This window comes from Schistocerca serialis, chromosome 6 (assembly GCF_023864345.2).
Source record: "Schistocerca serialis cubense isolate TAMUIC-IGC-003099 chromosome 6, iqSchSeri2.2, whole genome shotgun sequence".
NCBI classification, from domain to species: Eukaryota; Metazoa; Arthropoda; class Insecta; order Orthoptera; family Acrididae; genus Schistocerca; species Schistocerca serialis.
The window spans coordinates 481,111,977-481,132,688 of record NC_064643.1 but is presented as its reverse complement, the minus strand read 5'-3'; the positions used below and the strand labels follow the sequence as shown (position 1 = coordinate 481,132,688).

Sequence of the window (20,712 nt, the reverse complement as noted above, 5' to 3'; positions counted from 1 at the left end):
AGTTTCTTCAAGTTTTGTTTAACGTTAGTAGACTTCAATGGGGGATCCATTTGTAGCTCTGCACACGTCGAGACGATATTCCGGTTCTCGCCAAGTATTCACCAACATTTCAGGTGTAAGAGTACCAACTGCCACGACGATTCTGTCCCGTAAATGATTGATATTTTCACTGGACACAACAGTTTTTTCTGTGGCCCTTAAAGAAAAAGTCCAGTAGGGTTAAGTCTGGGTTTCGTGGTGGCCAAGGTATTGGGCCAGTCCTGCCTATCCACATACCTGGAAAGCGAGTGTAAAGAGCCGCAATCACATGGTTACTGTAATGAGGTGGGGCGCCATCTTCTTGGAAAAACAGAAGCCCCTTTTCCGCCTCAATATCGTCCATTTAGGGGAAGACGTACTCTGTGAACAGCGTGGCCAAAGGCATCGAAACGCCCTCCCGCCCTCCCGAGGACAAGGCGGAACAGCCGCTGCTGGAAGATGAAGACACAACTGCTGCGCCCATCCAAGAACAAGATACAGAAGAGGTAGTCAATATGCCGCCAGTAGAGACAGAGATGACTGCGCCAGGACTACTGAAGATGGTCGCAAAATCATTGCGTGACAAGACGTACGCGCATCACAATACCCCGTACCCTTTAACCGATTCCAGTGTTCCTAAACCACCTCTAGCCCACAAGCCTAATTATTTCGCTTGGGCAATTGCCAACCTAAGCGCCGTCGTTCCTAAGAGGGACTTGGACCTTATAAACCGCTTCCCTATTTTTACCGAGTATGACTGCCAGCGCATAACCGCTACTATTCCAAGAGTTAAGCAGAAGAAGAAGAAGTACAAACATTCCTCTTTCTCGCACCGCTAGTTTCCTAGCACTCACTGTATTTTATCCTGTCGAGCTCAGACAAGCTTTAGTTAACCTTTTTAATCCCAGTCAATTTTATCTTATATTCGTGGAGTAAATGTCAATAGACAACAGACTCCGATACTGTAGACCACCTCAGGGGAGGTTGTCTATACCAGAGAGCAGAGAGAGACTCTGTCAACATTTCACAGTAAATGTCCCCATTTATTCTTTTTTCTACAAAAATGAAAGGACCAATCACACGATCTTCCATCAAACCGCACCAGACATTCACTCTGGTAAAGTCACGTAGCTCACCACCACACTGGTGTGTAAAATTACGTTGCACTGTTATAACTGAATCAGTTTTCACAATCCAATTAACATACTGCGCTTTCTGTTGCGGAGTACACACTGTAGCTGAGTTGCTCTGCACTGCACGCACGCCTGGACTGAACTGAGAGGGAACAGAGGGGGAAAAAAAAAAACAGCACTGGTGCCGTCTCTAGGTCAAGCAGACCTGCCAACTGCAGGGGAGCGAAACTTGGATAGTTGATGAATCAAACACCACAAACTACAACAGTGTATGTCAGGTTGTACAGATTCTAGGACAGATTAAAACTAGGGAGATCTTTTTCAAACACCCTGTATTACTCTTATTCAATGCGATGATTGAGGAATGAGATGCTCCTAAACTCTAATTAGCCTTTGTAATAAAATATATAGGTTTTTTAAAGCCCGACGACAAGCCGCTGTACCTAAGAGGAGTTGGCAAGTAATCAGACGTCGTTTGCTCACCTCGACAAGCACGCCCTTGAAGTTCTGGCTCATGGTGACGGTGCCCAGCTTGACGAGGAAGTCGGCGAGCTCGAAGCGCGGACCCTTGGACTCTATCTTGGTCTGCTTCTTGGTGTAGACGGAGGTCATCTTGAGCATGAGCAGGTCGAACAGCGAGTCGGCGAGCAGGGTGACCGTCTTGCTGCCCGTCTCCAGGACGGAGAACACGGAGGCCGGGTGCTCGCTGTTGTGCAGCACGTGCACGGTGCGCTGCGGACCTGCGGAACACGACGACCCACATTACATACCAAACAGGACAGCGCCCACAAACAAACATTCTGCTACCTTTCATGGTTCCGCGCCACAAGCGGTAAAAACGGAGCTCTTATAGTATATTGTCCATTTTTTTTAAATTCTTTATTACAAACTTATAATAATTATGCACTCTTAAACCACTTCCTTAAATGATTAGTGGGTCCTAATTTTATCCAACATTAATTGCAGCCAGATACAAATTTAATTAATTAGTGAGCTACAGTTATAACTATATAACAATGGGCAAATAATTTATATATTATTATTAATGTTAACTTTATACGACCTATACTTAGCTAAACTCTACTGCCTGCAGCGTCACAGTTGTGCCACTAGGCCGGCCGGAGTGGTCGTGCGGTTCTAGGCGCTTCAGTCTGGAACCGCGTGACCGCTACGGACGCAGGTTCGAATCCTGCCTCGGGCATGGATGTGTGTGATGTCCTTAGGTTAGTTAGGTTTAAGTAGTTCTAAGTTCTAGGGGACTGATGACCACAGCAGTTAAGTCCCATAGTGCTCAGAGCCATTAGAACCATTTTTTTGTGCCACTAGTTTATAAACCTACATTTTACAGCCATGCTCATCGAGCAAATCCCTATGAGCGTGCTCTTGACACTCGGCAGGCCAAGGATGTTATTCGCTGCAGGATCCTAAATAACTAATTTCCTAATCTAAGTCCTACTAACTAGTTCTAATCTAAGTCAAGTCTGGTGCTTTGTCCTGTATCGGTGGTGTCGTACCCCACTCCCCCTAGTCCTGTACGCGGCAGATTCCAGACTATGAGGAAAGTCCCATGGTATGGGAATAGGGCGCTAGATTCAGTGTTTGATGTGTATCAAATTGTTAATTTAATTTATGTCCCTCAGGTTTTCTTTTAACACTTTTCGTGATACCTCATCCGCCAATTGGTGAGGAGTCTGAAAAGTGTCTTCTTGTCTAAGTAAGTGGTATGTGTCAAGGTCAGGTAATTGGTCACGTAATGTTGATGCTACATCATTGAAAAGGGAGCACCCGTAGACCACATTAGCGGGAGTACCCTCTGATACACCACATTCACACGCGGGTGTGGCCCTTTTCCCGAGCCGACATAATCGGATATGGCCCATGACCAGTGAGCAAATGGATCAATCCTCGGGTAAGTTCACAGTATTTCATGCCCAGTCGTTCCATGACGTCAGGAAGAAGTTCAAATGTTCTGCGACCTGTTTCTTCTGCACTATTGTCTATTTGTCTGTCAAGACCCTTGTTCGTAGAAACAGCTACAGAGGTATTACGAAGAAATTCATGTCACATATCAAAGTCTACAGTCCCTCAGCTGTGTGGAAAATTTAAACTTCTAAGTCAATGCAGTCGAAAAATACGGCCATATATGTCACATATTTTGATACTCGCAAAGTCACTCATAAAAACCTATATATGAACTATCCATATACGGATCGGACCTGGTGGTCTAATGGTAAAGCGCATGCCTGGAAACCGAGAGGTCAAGGAATAGAATCTCGGTCGGGCAACGGATCCCTCTGTCTCCGTTTTTATCTAGCTTTCACCTCTCAACGACGTGAGGTGCCGCCACAAACGACACGATTCCACGTTGAACTGTACGTCCCCTTTGCCCGGTTGGAGGACGTGAACACGTATTAACCATGAGCGCTTCATTTTACTTAAGAAAATGATTGAAGTTAAATATGAGCAATGGTCTGAACTGACGAAACGTTGAAACAGATACTGTACATTCTGTTCTGGACACTGTGGTGCTCCAAGTACTATAGTCAGATTCTGCGCTGTGATTAGAATTCTTAGACAGGCTCTCACTTGTGACTGACTATGATAAAGTTTTTCCTCATTTTGGTTTGTATAAATAAATGAGGTGGCAATCCACGTTTTGAGACATTAATGTAGCTTCGTAATAAAATTCCCAAAAACCACTCCAAACTTCGCTGTTTGAAATCTCATGTTATCAGACGCGGACAACGGAGTTCTGTGGAAAAGTCGAGGCAGCTTTAGAAGCCTCCACTTGGCCATCTAAGGAGGTATCGCGAGGTCGTTGCTAGAATTTACCTTGGAGGTTCATTCAACGTAACCCTGCTGTTCCAACCTTCCGCAAACAACAAGTTCCGCGGTTAGTGTGTCCGATACAGTAATGAGTCGCGGCAGGTTCTTCTTTTTAATTTAACGATTCTTAAGAAGGGAAACGATTGTATTGTATTGTATGTTAACCGGGGACCTAGAAACGACGGAGAGGCTCCGTCTCCGCCGCAGTCGCAGTGGTCCACAACCTCATGACGACTATCGCAGTCCTCTTCACCCCTCCACCGCCCCACACCGAATCCAGGGTTATTGTGCGGTTCGGCCCCCGGCGGACTCCCCAGGGAACGTCTCACACCAGACGAGCGTAACCCCTATGTTTGGGTGGTGTACGCGTACGTGGAGACAGTGTCTGTGTAGCAATCGCCGACATAGTGCAACTGAGGCGGAATCAGGGGAACCAGCCCGCATTCGCCGAGGCAGATGGAAAACCGCCTTAAAAACCATCTGTAGGCTGGTCGGCACACCTGACCTCGACACACATCGCCGGGCGGATTCGTGCCGGGGATCAGGCGCTCCTTCCCTCCCGGAAAGCAGTGCGTCAGACCGCACGACCAAGGAAAACGATACATCCTCTCTCATCACCATACAAAACGAACATAACACCAGACCGCGCACACAGTCAATACGGTGCCCTACTTTCCACAGTATGTATCGAGGGCAACCGTGTATGGAAGTGAAACATGGACGATAAACAGTTTAGACAAGAAGAGAATAGAAGCATTTGAAATGTGGTGCTACAGAAGAATGCTGAAGATCAAATGGGTAAATCACGTAACGAATGAGAAGGTACTGAGTAGAATTGGGGAGAAAAGGACTTGTGGCACAACTTGACTAGAAGAAGGAATCGGTTGGTAGGACACGTTCTGGGGCATCGAGGGCTCACCAATTTAGCATTGGAGGGAATGCGTGGAGGGTAAAAAACGCAGATGGAGGCCAAGAGATGACTACCCTAAGCAGATTCAGAAAGATGTAGGTCGCATTAGTACTCAGAGATGAAGTGGCATGCACAGGATAGAATAGCATGGAGAGCTGCATCAAACCACTCATTGGCCTGAAGACCACAACAATAATAACTACTACTACTACTACTTTTTTCCACAGATACCCTTGAGACACACACAGTGCGAGAAGAGGAGCCGTTATAAGCGGAGGAAGAAATCCGCTATTGACAATGACTTGTGGGACATAGTCGGTATTACTACAGCCGAGACATCGTAGTGATACACTGAAGTGGCTCTTTTCACCTGTTCATTATCTACAGGCGTACTCCACAAGCCATTATACGACGTGTACGGAATGTGTATGTTGTGCCCGATTCGGTACTTTGTCCAAATACCAATTTTCTCAAACTTCACTGTCGCGGGCGTTAAGCCAGATGTGTGTTGGAGGAAGCAGCACATTTGTTTAGCCGATCTGGATCGTTGGCTTGCATAAGTTTCTGAGTGCGATACACAAACTCTTTCTATCAACATCTTTCACTACAGCTTGTTATCTCGCTGACACTCTCATGATGACTTGAACGAAACTTTAACGAATCATACAACTCTTCTTTGAATCTTTTCGGTTTCTGTTAACGCAACTTCGAAAGGGTCTCAGACCGAACAACTATATTAAACAAAGAGTTGAAAAAAGTTGTTGCAACAGCAATCTTTCTTACTTGAATAACAGTTACGATTTTTCCAGCCATAATCACGTCGGAAACCTTTTCACGTGAATCACTTGTGTACAAATGACAGCTCCGCCAATGTACTACACTTTTATACCTCGTGTATGCGATGTTCAAATGGCTCTGAGCGCTATGGGACTCAACTGCTGTGGTCACCAGTCCCCTAGAACTTAGAACTACTTAAACCTAACTAACCTAAGGACATCACACACACCCATGCCAGAGGCAGGATTCGAACCTGCGACCGTAGCTGCAGCGCGGCTCCGGACTGGAGCGCCTAGAACCGCACGGCCACCGCGGCCGGCTATGCGATGTTACCGCCACCTCTATATTGTATGTGCATACTGCTACACCACGACTTCTGTCACCTCAGTGTACGCAGACTGAAATGACGAAGGAAAATTTGTACCAAGGCCATGGATCGAACCCGGGTTCAAATGGCTCTGAGCACTATGGGACTCAACTGCTGAGGTCATTAGTCCCCTAGAACTTAGAACTAGTTAAACCTAACTAACCTAAGGACATCACAAACATCCATGCCCGAGGCAGGATTCGAACCTGCGACCGTAGCGGTCTTGCGGTTCCAGACTGCAGCGCCTTTAACCGCACGGCCACTTCGGCCGGCTCGAACCCGGGTCTCGAGTTTAGGAGGAATACCAAGTAGGCTGAGGCGTGAATGGGAATTAGGACTGAGGAGGAGGCGTGCTAGGGTAGTCAATGCAGTTCTACGAAGTCATTCTGCCATGGTGATATAGTGGTCAGCGCATCTGCCTAGTGAGCAGGAGACCCGGGTTCGAATCCCTGTCTTAGTACACAGTTTCATTCGTTGCTTCAGTCTGCATTATACAGGGTGTTACAAAAAGCTACGGCCAAACTTTCAGGAAACATTCGTCACACACAAAGAAAGAAAATATGTTATGTGGACATGTGTCCGGAAATGCTTACTTTTCATGTTAGAGCTCATTTTCTTATTTCTCTTCAAATCACATTAATCATGGAATGGAAACACACAGCAACAGAACGTACCAGCGTGACTTCAAACACTTTGTTACAGGAAATGTTCAAAATGTCCTCCGTTAGCGAGGATACATGCATCCACCCTCCGTCGCATGGAATCCCTGATGCGCTGGAGAATGGCGTATTGTATCACAGCCGTCCACAATACGAGCACGAAGAGTCTCTACATTTGGTACTGGGGTTGCGTAGACAAGAGCTTTCAAATGCCCCCATAAATGAAAGTCAAGAGGGTTGAGGTCAGGAGAGCGTGGAGGCCATGGAATTGGTCCGCCTCTACCAATCCATCGGTCACCGAATCTGTTGTTGAGAAGAGTACGAACACTTCGACTGAAATGTGCAGGAGCTCGATCGTGCATGAACCACATGTTGTGTCGTACTTGTAAAGGCACATGTTCTAGCAGCACAGGTAGAGTATCCCGTATGAAATCATGATAACGTGCTCCACTGAGTGTAGGTGGAAGAAACTAAAATGAGCTCTAACATGGAAATTAAGCGTTTTCGGACACATGTCCACATAACATCTTTTCTTTATTTGTGTGTGAGGAATGTTTCCTGAAAGTTCGGCCGTACCTTTTCGTAACACTCTGTATACATTGTAGATATTTGAGACTTGAAAAGGTCTCTGGAATCATATACTTTCATTTGATTGAACGACAGAACATGAAAAAAATGCGCATGCGCACCACGGGTGGTACAGTATTTGCAGAGGGCGCGGATTTGGGCAGAGGACGCTCCTGTGACGACCGCCAATGCGTACGCGTTTCCGCGCCAATTTTTGCAATCGACACCTTGAACTAGCAGTCTTCAGTGGCGGACACTCACCTGAAGATGGTTGGACGGTTGCCAGTCGAAATATCGTGGCAAGAAGTCTACATGATCCGGCTCAATCCCAAAACCTCATAGAATAGAAATATACTTTGGTTTCTAAATGATCGTTCTATCAGTGTGTTGGAACACGTGAGGCAATACTGACCCTATGACTTATCTTAGAAAAAAGGTTAAGGAAAGGCAAACCTACGTTTCTAGCAATTGTAGACTTAGAGAAAGCTTCTGACAATGTTGATTGGAATACTCTCTTTCAAATTCTGAAGATGGCAGGGGTACAATACAGGGAGCGAAAGGCTATTTACAAATTGTACAGAAACCAGATGGCAGTTATAAGAGTCGAGGGACATGAAAGGGAAGCAGTGGTTGGGAAGGGCGTGAGACAGGGTTGTAGCCTCTCCCCGATGCTATTCAATCTGTATATTGAGCAAGCAGTAAAGGAAACAAAAGAAAAATTCGGAGTAGAAATTAAAATCCATGGAGAAAAAATAAAAACTTTGAGGTTGGCCGATGACATTGTAATTCTGTCAGAGACAGCAAAGGACCTGGAGGAGAAACTGAACGGAATGGTCAGTGTCTTAAAAGGAGGATATAAGATGAACTTCAACAAAAGCAAAACGAGGATAACGGAATGTAGTCGAATTAAATCGGGTGATGCTGCGGGAATTAGAGTTGCAAATGAGACACTTAAAGTAGTAAATGAGTTTTGCTATTGGGGGAGCAAAATAACTGATGATGGTCGAAGTAGAGAGGATATAAAATATAGACTGGCAATGGCAAGGAAAGCGTTTCTGAAGAAGAGAAATTCGTTAACATCGAGTATAGACTTAAGTGTCAGGAAGTCGTTTCTGAAAGTATTTGTATGGAGTGTAGCCATGTATGGAAGTGAAACGTGGACGATAAATAGTTTGGACAAGAAGAGAATAGAAGCTTTCGAAATGTGGTGCTACAGAAGAATGCCGAAGATTAGACGGGTAGATCACATAACTAATGAGGAGGTATTGAACTGAATTGGAGAGAAGAGAAATTTGTGACACAACTTGACTAGAAGAAGGGATAGGTTGGTAGGGCATATTCTGAGGCATCAAGGGATCACCAATTTAGTACTGTAGGGCAGCGTGGAGGGTAAAAATCGTAGAGGGAGACCAAGAGATGAATACACTAAGCAGATTCAGAAGTATGTAGACTGCACTAGGTACTGGGAGATGAAGAAGCCTGCACAGGATAGAGTAGCATGGAGAGCAGCATCAAACCAGTCTCAGGACTGAAGACCACAATAACAACAACATCAGTAACCACCAAAAGGCATAAAGATCATCCCATTTTAAAAATTACTGCGCCACACCCTGGATCATAGCCAGACGTAAGGCCGGCCGTTGTGCCCGAGCGGTTCTAGACGCTTCAGTCCGGAACCGCGCTGCTGCTACGGTCGCAGGTTCGAATCCTGCCTCGGGCATGGGTGTGTGTGATGTCTTTAGGTTAGTTAGGTTTAAGTAGTTCTAGGTCTAGGGGACTGATGACCTCAGATGTTAAGTCCCATAGTGCTCAGAGGCATTTGAACCATTTTTTGAACCACACGCAAGAATGACCAAATCCTTCCGGAGCGACGCTTACCATCACAAGATATTTGTCACTACTGCAAGTGCTATATCACATACAGCACGCTTCGTTAAGAGTAATCATGCTGAGAACTGTCTCAGATGCGTTTGTGACTTCAAAGCAAGGCAGCTTTAAGGCGGCTAAATCGGCGCATGTGAATTCCTCCTCCTCGGTCTCCAGGAGGGTCCTGGCAGTTCTGCAAATAGCGTGCGCCAGCGCCACTGGCGTGAATCACGTCGGCGCACTTTTGCCACTGTTGTTTTGTGGCGGTGGTCTCAGCGGGCAGCGGCGCGCGTGACTGCTGGCACGCAAGTCTCTTCTCCAGCCCAGCGCGGCCGCTTCTATTTATATAGCCGGAACTTCCGTTCGGACATCCCTCCACGGACCCATCCATCTGCGCTCGGGCGCTGGTGACTTACGCCAGCCAGCTGGCGCCACTGACCATGCTGGCGGGCGATGCCGCACCGCTCCAGATCAGACGGTTTCTGACGGTCCGCCGCGTCGTTGGCCCAGATTCAGGAATGTCGCGTCTTCCTGCCGGAGATGAGATATGCGCCAGTGTCGCGTCGCTGAACGCCGCAACCGTTCATCTTGCCACAAAAACACCGTGTCTTCTTCCGAGAATGCGGTTGGCTGCTATTATCTAAAGGAGTGGCACTAATTTTTTGTGTCGTTAAATATTCTAGACGATCAAGAAGGCACTAAATCTGTCGCACTCTGCTTCGAAATTTACGCTTCATTCATTATGATCAATTTATTTCCACACTTCTGTTACAGTTAAAAGGTATAAATTGTAATACATTCCTCTGCCAACGTATCGAAATGGAAAGAACACCATCTTTAAGTTCCCGGAATGAGAATGATGTGCTTATTTTCCCGTGCAAGCAAAAATAGTAGAGACTAACAATGTCTAGGGCTATGAAGTGGTACGATCACATAGACTCAGTTTTTCTTCTTCTTCTTCTCCTCCTCCTTTAGGGTGTTCATTTCTGAGGCTGATTTACAGCAATAAGTTATTCCATCCTTCTGTCCGCATTCCTTTTCATTTCCTCGTAAGTAGCACAACCTACAACACAATGTGCTGCTTGTGACACATCCTTGGTCGTTTCAGGCGATTCCTTTCCTCAATAGTTCCTACTACTATTGCTCCAGTAGTGTTGATGTGTCTTAAAATGCGTCCTACGAGTCTGTCTACACAACAGAATGACGCCGTGCACCGAGAAAGGTGGCGCAGTGGTTAGCACACTGGACTCGCATTTTGGGTGACGACGGTTCAGACCCGCGCCAGGTCATCCTGATTTACGTTTTCCGTAACTTCCCTGAATAGCTTCAGACAAATGGCGGGATGGTTCCATCTAAAGGGCACGGCCGACTTCCTTCTCCATCCTTCCCTAATCCGATGAGACCGAAGACTTCGCTGTTTGGCCACCTCCTCCAAAGCAAGCAAGCAAGCAACCAACCAACCAACCAACCAACCACCCCCATACGTCCACGAAATGACCACAACGAGCAAATTCGATAAATTAGAGCCAGTGCGGAGGCCCACAGTCATTTTTTTCCGCGCGCCATTCGCGAATCAAAAGAGACAGGGAGATCAGTTAGTGGTACCGGAAGTACATTCATTCTATTGTGTACATTGATGTAGATACAGAAAGAAGAAAACATTCAGCTATAGGCAAATTTTTCACAGATTTTTATGTTAGACAGGTCAAAATTTTAAAATCTATCCATCTAGGTAAAAAATCAAAAGAGAGTTTAAACGCAGTACCTGTCTCACCTGTGTCAAACTCAAAGGTCAAGTTATTTAACTTTCCTTTACGACGTAGCAGTTCTTTATAACAGGAATCCAGTAAAATGCGTTCTAGCCGCTATTAAGTCGGTGACTTTTCTTGTGCATGTGCTGCATTTAACTTACAATGTATTTTCACTCAAACTGTCGAATCATTGTTGATGTACAAATTTTTAGTATACCGTAATTTATAAAAATTTATAAATTTATAAAAAACTGACATTGTAGTAATTCGTGGAGAATGCATGTTCCGTAAACCGAGAGCGCCACAACTCTTTACAGAACTATTTACGGATATACGCTATCCAATTCGTTCCATCTTTTCTGAGTACCTGCTCTGTTCTTACCTGTGGTTTGCGGTTTACGTTTATAATATTAACAAATATCTATTTGTCTGCTCGAAGACCAGTAATTCTCATTTTGTCACTGAGCCACTTACTTATTCTTGTTGAGTTTAACTTGGCTGAAACCCTTTTCTCTTTTTTTCCAAACAGGGAGAGTGTGAGATTCAATTAGTCATACTGTACACCTGTCCTCAGAAATGAAATATACTTAATCCCGCCCCTCTCTTTCCCCTTTATTACGGACCAACATTTTTCCGGATCTATGGTTGGCAGCTGTTCCAAGTGGAGGAAATGACGTCACAAATGGCTTTGAAGCAGAAATAAGATGCTGCGCCGGCTTCCGCTGCCTTCCCTTGTGGCGGGTGTGCCATCCGGGAAGACGTCCAAATGCTGACTCAACCGCCCTTCTACTTCTACAACTACTTATATACCGTGCAAACCGTAGCAAGCTGCATGGTAGACGACACAGCCCACATTAATGTCCAGTAGTAGGTGCCGGGTTACTTTTGATACGATAGTTTACGTTGCAGTTGTTGTAATTTATTTACGCAATGCTCCTATAAATGGGTATTGTTAAGATCAGCGAAACGATCTACTACAATTTACTCAAAATAACTAGTGGATGAGGAGGAGGAGGAGGAGGAGGAGGAGGAGGAGGAGGAGGAGGGGATTAGTATTTAACGTCCCGTCGACAACGAGGTCATTAGAGACGAAGCACAAGTTCGGATTAATGAAGGATGGAGAAGGATATCGGATGTGCCCTTTCAAAGGAACCATGCAGGCATTTGCCTGAAGTGATTTAGAGAAATCACGGACAACCTAAATCAGGATGGGCAGACGCGTGCTTAAACTGTCGTCTCCCCGAATGCGAGTCCAGTGTGCTAATCACTGCGCCACCTCTCTCGGTAAATAACTAGCGGATCAGGCAAGATAGCTCACACTGAAGTATAAGCTTTTAAATACTTGGCCACCGTTAATTGTACGAGGGGCGTTTGAAAAGTCCGATCAGGCAAGATAGCTCACACTGAAGTGTAAGCTTTCAAGTACTTGGACACCGTTAATTGTACGAGGGGCGTTTGAAAAGTCAGTGCAAAAATAAAAACTACTTACGTGTTTGGGGTAAACCTTTTTTATTTTTCGACATAGTCTCCTTTCAGATTTATACAATTTGTCCAACGCTGTTCTAATTTGTTGATCCTTTCCGAATATTAGGAATTGTCTAAGTCTGCAAAATAGCTATTAAATGCTCCAATCACCTTCTCGTTTGAATAAAATATTTGTCCCGCCAGCCATTTCTTTAAATTGGGGAACAAATAGTAGCCCGAGGGAGCCAAGTCTGGAGAACAGGGGGATGTGAAACGAGTTGGAATACTATTTCCATTAATTTTGCGACCACAACTGCTGAGGTATGTGCTGGTGCATTGTCGTGATGGAAAAGGACTTTTTTGCGGTCCAATCGCCGGCGTTTTTCTTGCAGCTCGGCTTTCAAACGGTCCAATAGCGATGAATAATATTCACCTATAATATATTCACCTGTAATAGTTTTACCCTTTTCCAAATAGACGATGAGGATTATCCCTTGCGAGTCCCAGAAGACAGTCGCCATAACTTTTCCGGCCGAAGGAACTGTCTTCGCCTTTTTTGGTACAGATCCTCCCTTGGTAACCCAGTGTTCATATTGTTCTTGGGTCTCAGAAGTATAGCAATGTATCCATGTTTCACCCACAGTAACGAAAAGACGCTTAAAGTCCTGCGGATTCTTCCTGAACAGCTGCAAACCATCCGTGCAATATTTCACACGATTCCGTTTTTGGTGAAGCGTGAGCAATCGCGGAACTCATCTTGCGGATAGCTTTCTCATGGCCAAATGTTATGCAAAATAAATGTACCCGTTCATTCGAGATTCCAACAGCACTAGCAATCTCACGCACCTTAACTCTTCTGCCACCCATCACTATATCATATATTTTATCAATGATTTCTGGAGTCGTAACCTCCACAGGGCGTCCAGAAGGTTTAGCATCACTTGTGCCCATATGGCCACTCCTATAATTTTGAAAACACTTATAAACTGTGCTAATCGAAGGTGCAGAGTCACCGTAATGTTTAACAAGCTTCTCTTTAGTCTCCTGAGGCGTTTTGCCTTTTATAAAGTAATGCTTAATCAACACACCAAATTCTGTTTCGTCCATTTTTTGACGATCGCTCGACTTACTTGGTTTACACCAATGCCAAACACAAATAAATAGACCAATGTGAGTGAAACTTGGTGTGCGTTCTTTCTAAAGATGCTTCGAACTAAACATGACCTCGATACGCGCCGGTGGTGCCATCTCTCGGACTTCGCACGAACTTTTCAAACGCCCCTCGTATGTGAGGACAGACCATGTAGGTAACGAATAATATGGCATTGAAACTTCCAGAACTTTAGTCGAAGGTGGCGCGGGTAAGAACATCGCCACAAAAACTCACGCGGCGGCTTCCCCACCACAACAACCGTGCTCGGTGGTTTCCTTTGAAGAGTGCCGGAAGCTACGAAGCTCCGCGCGGAAGTAATTACAGACGGTCCGGGCGATGAACTAGCAGTATGTTAGAGTTCCGTTCTACTCTCCGTCTGTGTTTTGAAGAGTCAGTTTTGAGCCTATGCTAGAAAGCCACGGTTGCAGCTCTGCATTTCGAAAATATTGTAAATACGAGGTTTGTGACTGAGTGCTTAACTAATGCAGACGTCATAAACCCCACTTAGTTTTCGATCTGCATTAAAAGTGAGGAGCCCCTACAACAACGGAGATCGCTTCACTAATATGCACTAACAGATAAAATTTCTGGAATTAGTTAACGCAGACACAAAACGGGGCCGGAGGGAAAGAGAGTGAAATGTACCACTTTTGTCCAATGTTGCTTGCAACAGTGCAACACTGATAAAAATTCCTCATCAATTTCTGACAGAAGAATATGCAGCCTGGGTACAGTGTGGTTGAGAAGCATGTCCAACACGAAAGAGTTTATTGATGCGTAAGTGTGGCGCAGAAAATTGGATGTGACAATTTCAATAACACTACCACAGAATCCACCTTAATAGGCTTAGAGAAATCAGGGAAAACCTACATACAATAGGGATATGTATCAGGGCAGATCCATGGTTCGCATCTTGAGGGCATAATTGTCTCCACCATATCCCCCCCCCTCTCCGCCTTCCCTCAAATATAACTTGCCGTCAGATGTCAGATCCAGTAACATGCAACCCACAAATGCATAGGATTTTGATAGTAAAAACAATAAAATTTTTAAAATATAAACAATTGGTTTACGTCACTGCTTAGTACACTGCTTTCGCATCACTTCCACGAAATTGCAATTAGGAGAAATACATTTGAAAAGTATAGGTCCGAAATTTGAGAGGTGCGTATATCATGCAACTGATTTAAGAACTGTAAAAGCCAAAAGCTCTCATAATTATGAGAACGTTACGCTTCATACGATATAACATCGAAGTGGCCACTCACATTATCATTATTTCACTCGTCACAATGTGAATGCAGTTCTGAAGATTATGGCTATGTGGGCGTAGAGCAACGAGGTGGGGTGAAGTTGGGGGGAGGGGGGGGGGCGGCGGCGTCGTGTCCTATTTTAATTTTCGTGGTTTCCATCTACGTTCCGAAAGTCAGTCTTTGCCACATGTTTCTCGATGGAGGCTCATTCCCTTTCAGAATATTGTCTTACTCAACTTGCTGTGGTTTATCGGTTCTACCATTGGGTTCATGAACCATGTCGGATTTGCTGTTGGCACCTTCGCCTGGTTGGCTGCCGCGCGGGGTACCCGCGTGGTCTAAGACGCATTGCCCCGGCTCGCGAGGTTACCGTCGTCGAAGGTTCGAGTCCTCCTTCGGACATGGGTGTGTGTGTGTGTGTGTATGTGTATGTGTGTGTGTGTATGTGTCTGTTGTCCTTAGCGCAAGTTAGTCTACGTTAGATGAAATAGTGTGTAAGCCTAGGTAGGGACCGATGACCTCATCAGTTTGGTCCCATAGGAACTTACCACAAAATTCCAAAAAAGATTCCTGGTTGGTTGAATGTTTTCTGCAGAAGTATGTGAAAAGCACGCAGTGTTAAACACAGCTCACAACATTCCAGAATTCCTTGTGATCCATATGATACAGTTTCCACCAAAATTTTTTTCCGCAAGGTAGCTGATAAATTAGGATTTTGGTATGCGTGAAAATATAAACATATTTACTGTTTTTATAGGAGTTGTTACAATGGTTGGATCCATGCGTGATTTGAGTTAGTCTTCTCCCGAATGCAAGAGTAACGCCTCGAGCACGCAATTTAGGGGAGCACAACAGTCATGACATTACATCCGTCACCTCGTCACGTCCTATGCCGAGTAGTTTTTATGAGAATGAGAATTCTCGTTCACGGCGACGAAAGAATAGCCAATAGATGCACAAATGTTGTGCTGCTTAATAACGAACTGACGACGAGCGTGTCAATTTGGCTGCTTATTTTATCAAGCATCTTCTAACCTGAACATGCGAGACTGAATGGAATCCATTCCAGACCTTTCTACTATACAAAAATCTAAGGCCGTCCCTGGGATCGAAGCACGGAGCTCCACATATATAGCTAGATACGCCAACCACTAGACCACGATTGACACCCCACGAAAGCCACCATTGACACCGGTGAACAACAGAACAGAATGTATGTATTTCCTGAACATTGGAGTCGTCCAACAGTTATTCCGAAAGACGTAACGTCCGAACACGCTGACTCTCGCGACGCAACAAGCTAAGTTTACTACCAGATACTATCTAGAGCACTGCATCCACGGAGCGAAGCTTAACGAGCGGCAACAGTTCCATATCACTCGCTACCCTCAAGGTTGAGGCTCACTTGCTTTCAAGCAAGCGAGCGATCGAACAAGCACGTTACCCCTTCCACACGACTAAGGCCCGTATTATACTGTAGGTCTCTGACAAAGTTCTTTTCTAAAAGCCCTTTAGTCAGTTCTTTGACAGTACACTCGGTGTGCTTGTATATGAGATTTATTTTAACGAAGATCTTTGATAAAAGTTAGAGCGTGGTCTCAGCTTTTACAAAAGTTCGGCGCTATACATTTGCTGCTTCGCTCCGTTGGCTTTAAGGCCTGTAACCTATAAAATGACGTCGAAGTATACTCGGTACGTGGCTACCACCACAATGATCATTGCAAAGCACGAAGTATATGAAATGATTCATAACACAAAGCATGCTGGTTACAACAGCTGCCATCTTATAACGAATCGAAGCGGCTGAACTGCGGGCGATCTAAGGAAGATATTAAATGGACTAAGGAGCCAGTATATGGTGGAAAAATTGAGAGTGAGTACGTAGTATTGCACTTACTTGTAAATATACTCATTTTACGAAGTGAAAATACACTGTTAACATAGATCACAAGAAGTATAAAGAGTGGCGCGAGTGCATAGGATAGTTGTAGTGTTAAGTGGTATCCAAGTTCATTAAGTACGTAACCAGGTTCTTAAAGTACGCCATCAGGTTCTTAAAGTACGCCATCAGGTGTTTCATACACATCCAAAAGTAAAAAAATAAAACTATTAACTGTCTATGGCGACGTCTAAATCCAAGTGTTGTTAGCAAAGTGCACGCAAGTAAAAATAAATGTTTTTATTTCTTACTCTAAAAACGTTGTGTTTAATGTCAAAAATTCCTCCTTCAGTAATTTACATATTGCTGCTCATGTTGGTACACTGTGGGATACGAGTACTATGTCGTAAGCTGATATAGCTTTCGCCTTTAGGTATAAATCATAATGTAACCATGACACGATCTTTAGCAGAAATAAAATTTCTTAAAAATGTTGTTTGCAAATATAATGGGCTACTTTCATTATGTCACGCTTAAATAATTGTTCGTCCGTTCTGGTGAACACTTCGAGGTTCTCGGTATCCACAATTTCAACCACAAACGTTTATTTCTGTATCTACATCAATACTCCTCAAACCACCTGACGGTGTGCGGAGGAATGAATGTACTTCTGGTACCACTAACTAATCTCTCTCTCTCTCTTTTGATCCGCGAATGGCGCACGGGAAGAATGACTGTGAGCCTCCGCACTAGCTCTAATTTATCGAATTTGCTCGTTTTGGTCATTTCGTAGACGTATGGGGGTGTGGGGGTGGTTGGTTGGTTGCTTTAAAGGAGGTGACCAAACAGCGAAGTCTTCGGTCTCATCGGATTAGGGAAGGATGGGGAATGAAGTCGGCCGTGCCCTTTAGATGGAACCGTCCCGCCATTTGCCTGAAACTATTCAGGGAAATTACGGAAAACCTCAATCAGGATGGCCGGACGCGGTTTTGAACCGTCGTCCTCCCGAATGCGAGTCAGTGTGCTAACCACTGCGCTACCTCGCTCCGTTCGTATGTGGGAGAAAGCAATATGTTGCCCGACTTTTCCCGGAAAGAATTCTCTCAAAATCTCAATAGTAAACTTCTCCGTGATGCGCAAAGCATCTCTTTTAGCGACTGCAACAGGAGTTCGTCGAGCATCTCCGTAACGTTCTCGCGCCAGCTAAACGATCCCGTGCCAAAACGCGCCGCTCTTCGTTGCATCTTCTGTCTCTCTTCTATCAGTCGTACCTGGTAAGGACCGCCGATTGATGAACGATGCTCGAGAACCGGTCGAACAAGAGCGCCCTTCTTTTTGTTTTTTTTTTTAATCAAGGCGTTCGCCGCTAACATTATATTAAACGCTGTGCAGAAGATAAACTATTTGCTACCCATTCCCGGGCAACATTGACAAAAATTTCACGATAGTGTAATAGCTTCGAAGAAGTACACTACTGGCCATTAAAATTGCTACACCCGGAAGATGACGTGCTACAGACGCGAAATTTAACCGACAGGAAGAAGATGCTGTGATATGCAAATGATTAGCTTTCTAGATCATTCACACAAGGGTGGCGCCGGTGGCGACACCTACAAAGTGCTGACATGAGGTAAGTTTCCAACCGATTTCTCATACACAAACAGCAGTTGACCCGCGTTGCCTGGTGAAACGTTGTTGTGATGCCTACCATCACGTTTCCGACTATGATAAAGGTCGGATTGTAGTCCATCGCGATTGCGGTTTACCGTATTGCGACACTGGTGCTCGCGTTGGTCGAGATCCAACGACTGTTAGCAGAATATGGAATCGGTGGGTTCAGGAGGGTAATACGGAACGCCGTGCTAGATCCCAACGGCCTCGTATCACTAGCAGTCGAGATGACAGGCATCTTATCCGCATGGCTGTAACGGATCGTGCAGACACGTCTCGGTCCCTGAGTCAACAGATGGGGACGTTTGCAAGACAACAACCATCTGCACGAACAGTTCGACAACGTTTGCAGCAGCATGGACTATCAGCTCGGAGACCATGGCTGCGCTTACCCTTGACGCTGCATCACAGACAGGAGCGCCTGCGATGGTGCACTCAACGACGAACCTGGGCGCACGAATGCCAAAAAGTCATTTTTTCGGATGAATCCAGGTTCTGTTTACAGCATCATGATGGTCGCATCCGTGTTTGGCGACATCGCGGTGAACGCACATTGGAACCGTGTATTCGTCATCGCATTACTGGCGTATCACCCGGCGTGATGGTATGGGGTGCCATTGGTTACACGTCTCGGTCACCTCCTGTTCGCATTGACGGCACTTTGAACAGTGGACGTTACATTTAAGATGTGTTACGACCCGTGGCTCTTCCCTTCATTCGGTCCCTGCGAATCCCTACATTTCAGCAGGATAATGCACGACAGCATGTGGCAGGTCCTGTACAGATCTTTCTGGATACAAAAAATGTTCGACTGCTGCCCTGGCCAGCACATTCTCCAGATCTCTCACCAACTGAAAACGTCTGGTCAATGGTGGCCGAGCAACTTGCTCGTCACAATACGCCAGTCACTACTCTTGATGAACTATGGTATCGTGTTGAAGCTGCATGGGCAGCAGTACCTGTACATCCAAGCTCTGTTTGACTCAATGCCCAGGCGTATCAAGGCCGTTATTACGGCCAGAGGTGGTTGTTCTGGGTACTGATTTCTCAGGATCTATGCACCCAAATTGCGTGAAAATGTAGTCACATGTCAGATCTAGTATAATATATTTGTCTGCATTTCTTCTTGGTGTAGCAATTTTAATGGCCAGTAGTGTAGTTCGGTCAAAGAACTTTGAAAAAGATTTGTCAAAGGAACCATGGCGGTTAGCTACGTCACAATGCAGCGCGAGGCTTACAGGGAGCGCAACGAGGCTGCCATTAAGTAGAGTGTCGATCAACTTCGGCAACTTCCGTCATGCTGTGCGAAGTTTATTCGCCCTTTCGCCCCCCCCCCTCTCTCTCTCTCTTTCTCTCTCTCTCTCTCTCTCTCTTTCTTTCTCTCTCTCTGGCACACCGCGGCCGGATCGGGACCCCGCCTGCAGTGTTCTGCTCGCCCTTGGGGCGCGTCCAGTCGCGATGTGAACCCAAACACTGTGCGTCCCGCTTCCGCCTACTGCTCGAGTTGCGCAACGTAACAGCACAGACGGAGAAGTCACAGTTTCCGCGGAGACGGGCGACGCCGCCGCGCTGCCAGCAACCCCGCCCTCGCACAGCAGGCGCGGTCCCGGGTCCGGCGCCGTCTGGGCGCAGTGCGGCCGCCGGCTATTTCGACGTCGGCAACGCGCGTGCGTGTGCTGCGTGCGTCTATTCTCGTCCAGCGGCGCGTCCGCCGGGCTGCGCGCCGGGTGACGGGTCGGCGAGTCAGCCGTGCTCTTACAATGACGGCTGCAGCTGCATTCGCACCCCTGTCTTCAGTGTGAGGTTCGACGGCCCTTCCCAGTATCTTCACATTTCGGAGCAACATTTTTACTAACGTCTGCGCATCGGATGAACCAAAAGGCTAATGTTGTGCTTTCGAGTGTCTGCCTAGTTGTTGTCTCCACTGCCTACTTGTTTCCATTGCACAAGAACTCGGCAGAACACCCGGAAGCACACCATTTATCATTCACATGGAGAAAACCTCATCCAAAAGATTTAACTTTTTCATTAGATCCTTATGCGCACTATAACGAAATACCAATAAGTAAGACAAAAACGCAAATCAATGAATAACGCCTCGTAGTTCTCGCAGATGTGAAAAGAAAGACACAGCACATTTCTCAATTAAGTAAACTTACATCTACATCGATACTCTGCAAATCACATTTAAGTGCATGGCAGAAGGTTTATCGAACCACCTTCACAATAATTCTCTATTATTCCAATCCCATACAGCGTGCAAAAAAACTGAACACCTATATCTTTCCGTGCGAGCTCTGATTTCCCTTATTTTATTATGATGATCGTTTCTCCCTATGTAGGTCGGCGTCAACAAAACATTTTCGTATTCGGTGGAGAAACTTTGTGATTGAAATTCCGTGAGAAGATTCCATCAAA

The 20,712-nt window shown here is 45.6% G+C and overlaps 1 protein-coding gene across 1 annotated transcript in view; it reads right to left on the bottom strand.

Annotated features, from left to right (window-relative positions):
- Positions 1-20,712, bottom strand: part of LOC126484617 (mediator of RNA polymerase II transcription subunit 20) — a 602,543-nt gene that overhangs the window by 83,874 nt on the left and 497,957 nt on the right. Inside the window, exon 3 of the mRNA XM_050108202.1 lies at positions 1,635-1,891. Coding sequence (XP_049964159.1) covers positions 1,635-1,891 — 257 coding nt within the window. The remainder of the gene's footprint in view (positions 1-1,634; positions 1,892-20,712) is intronic.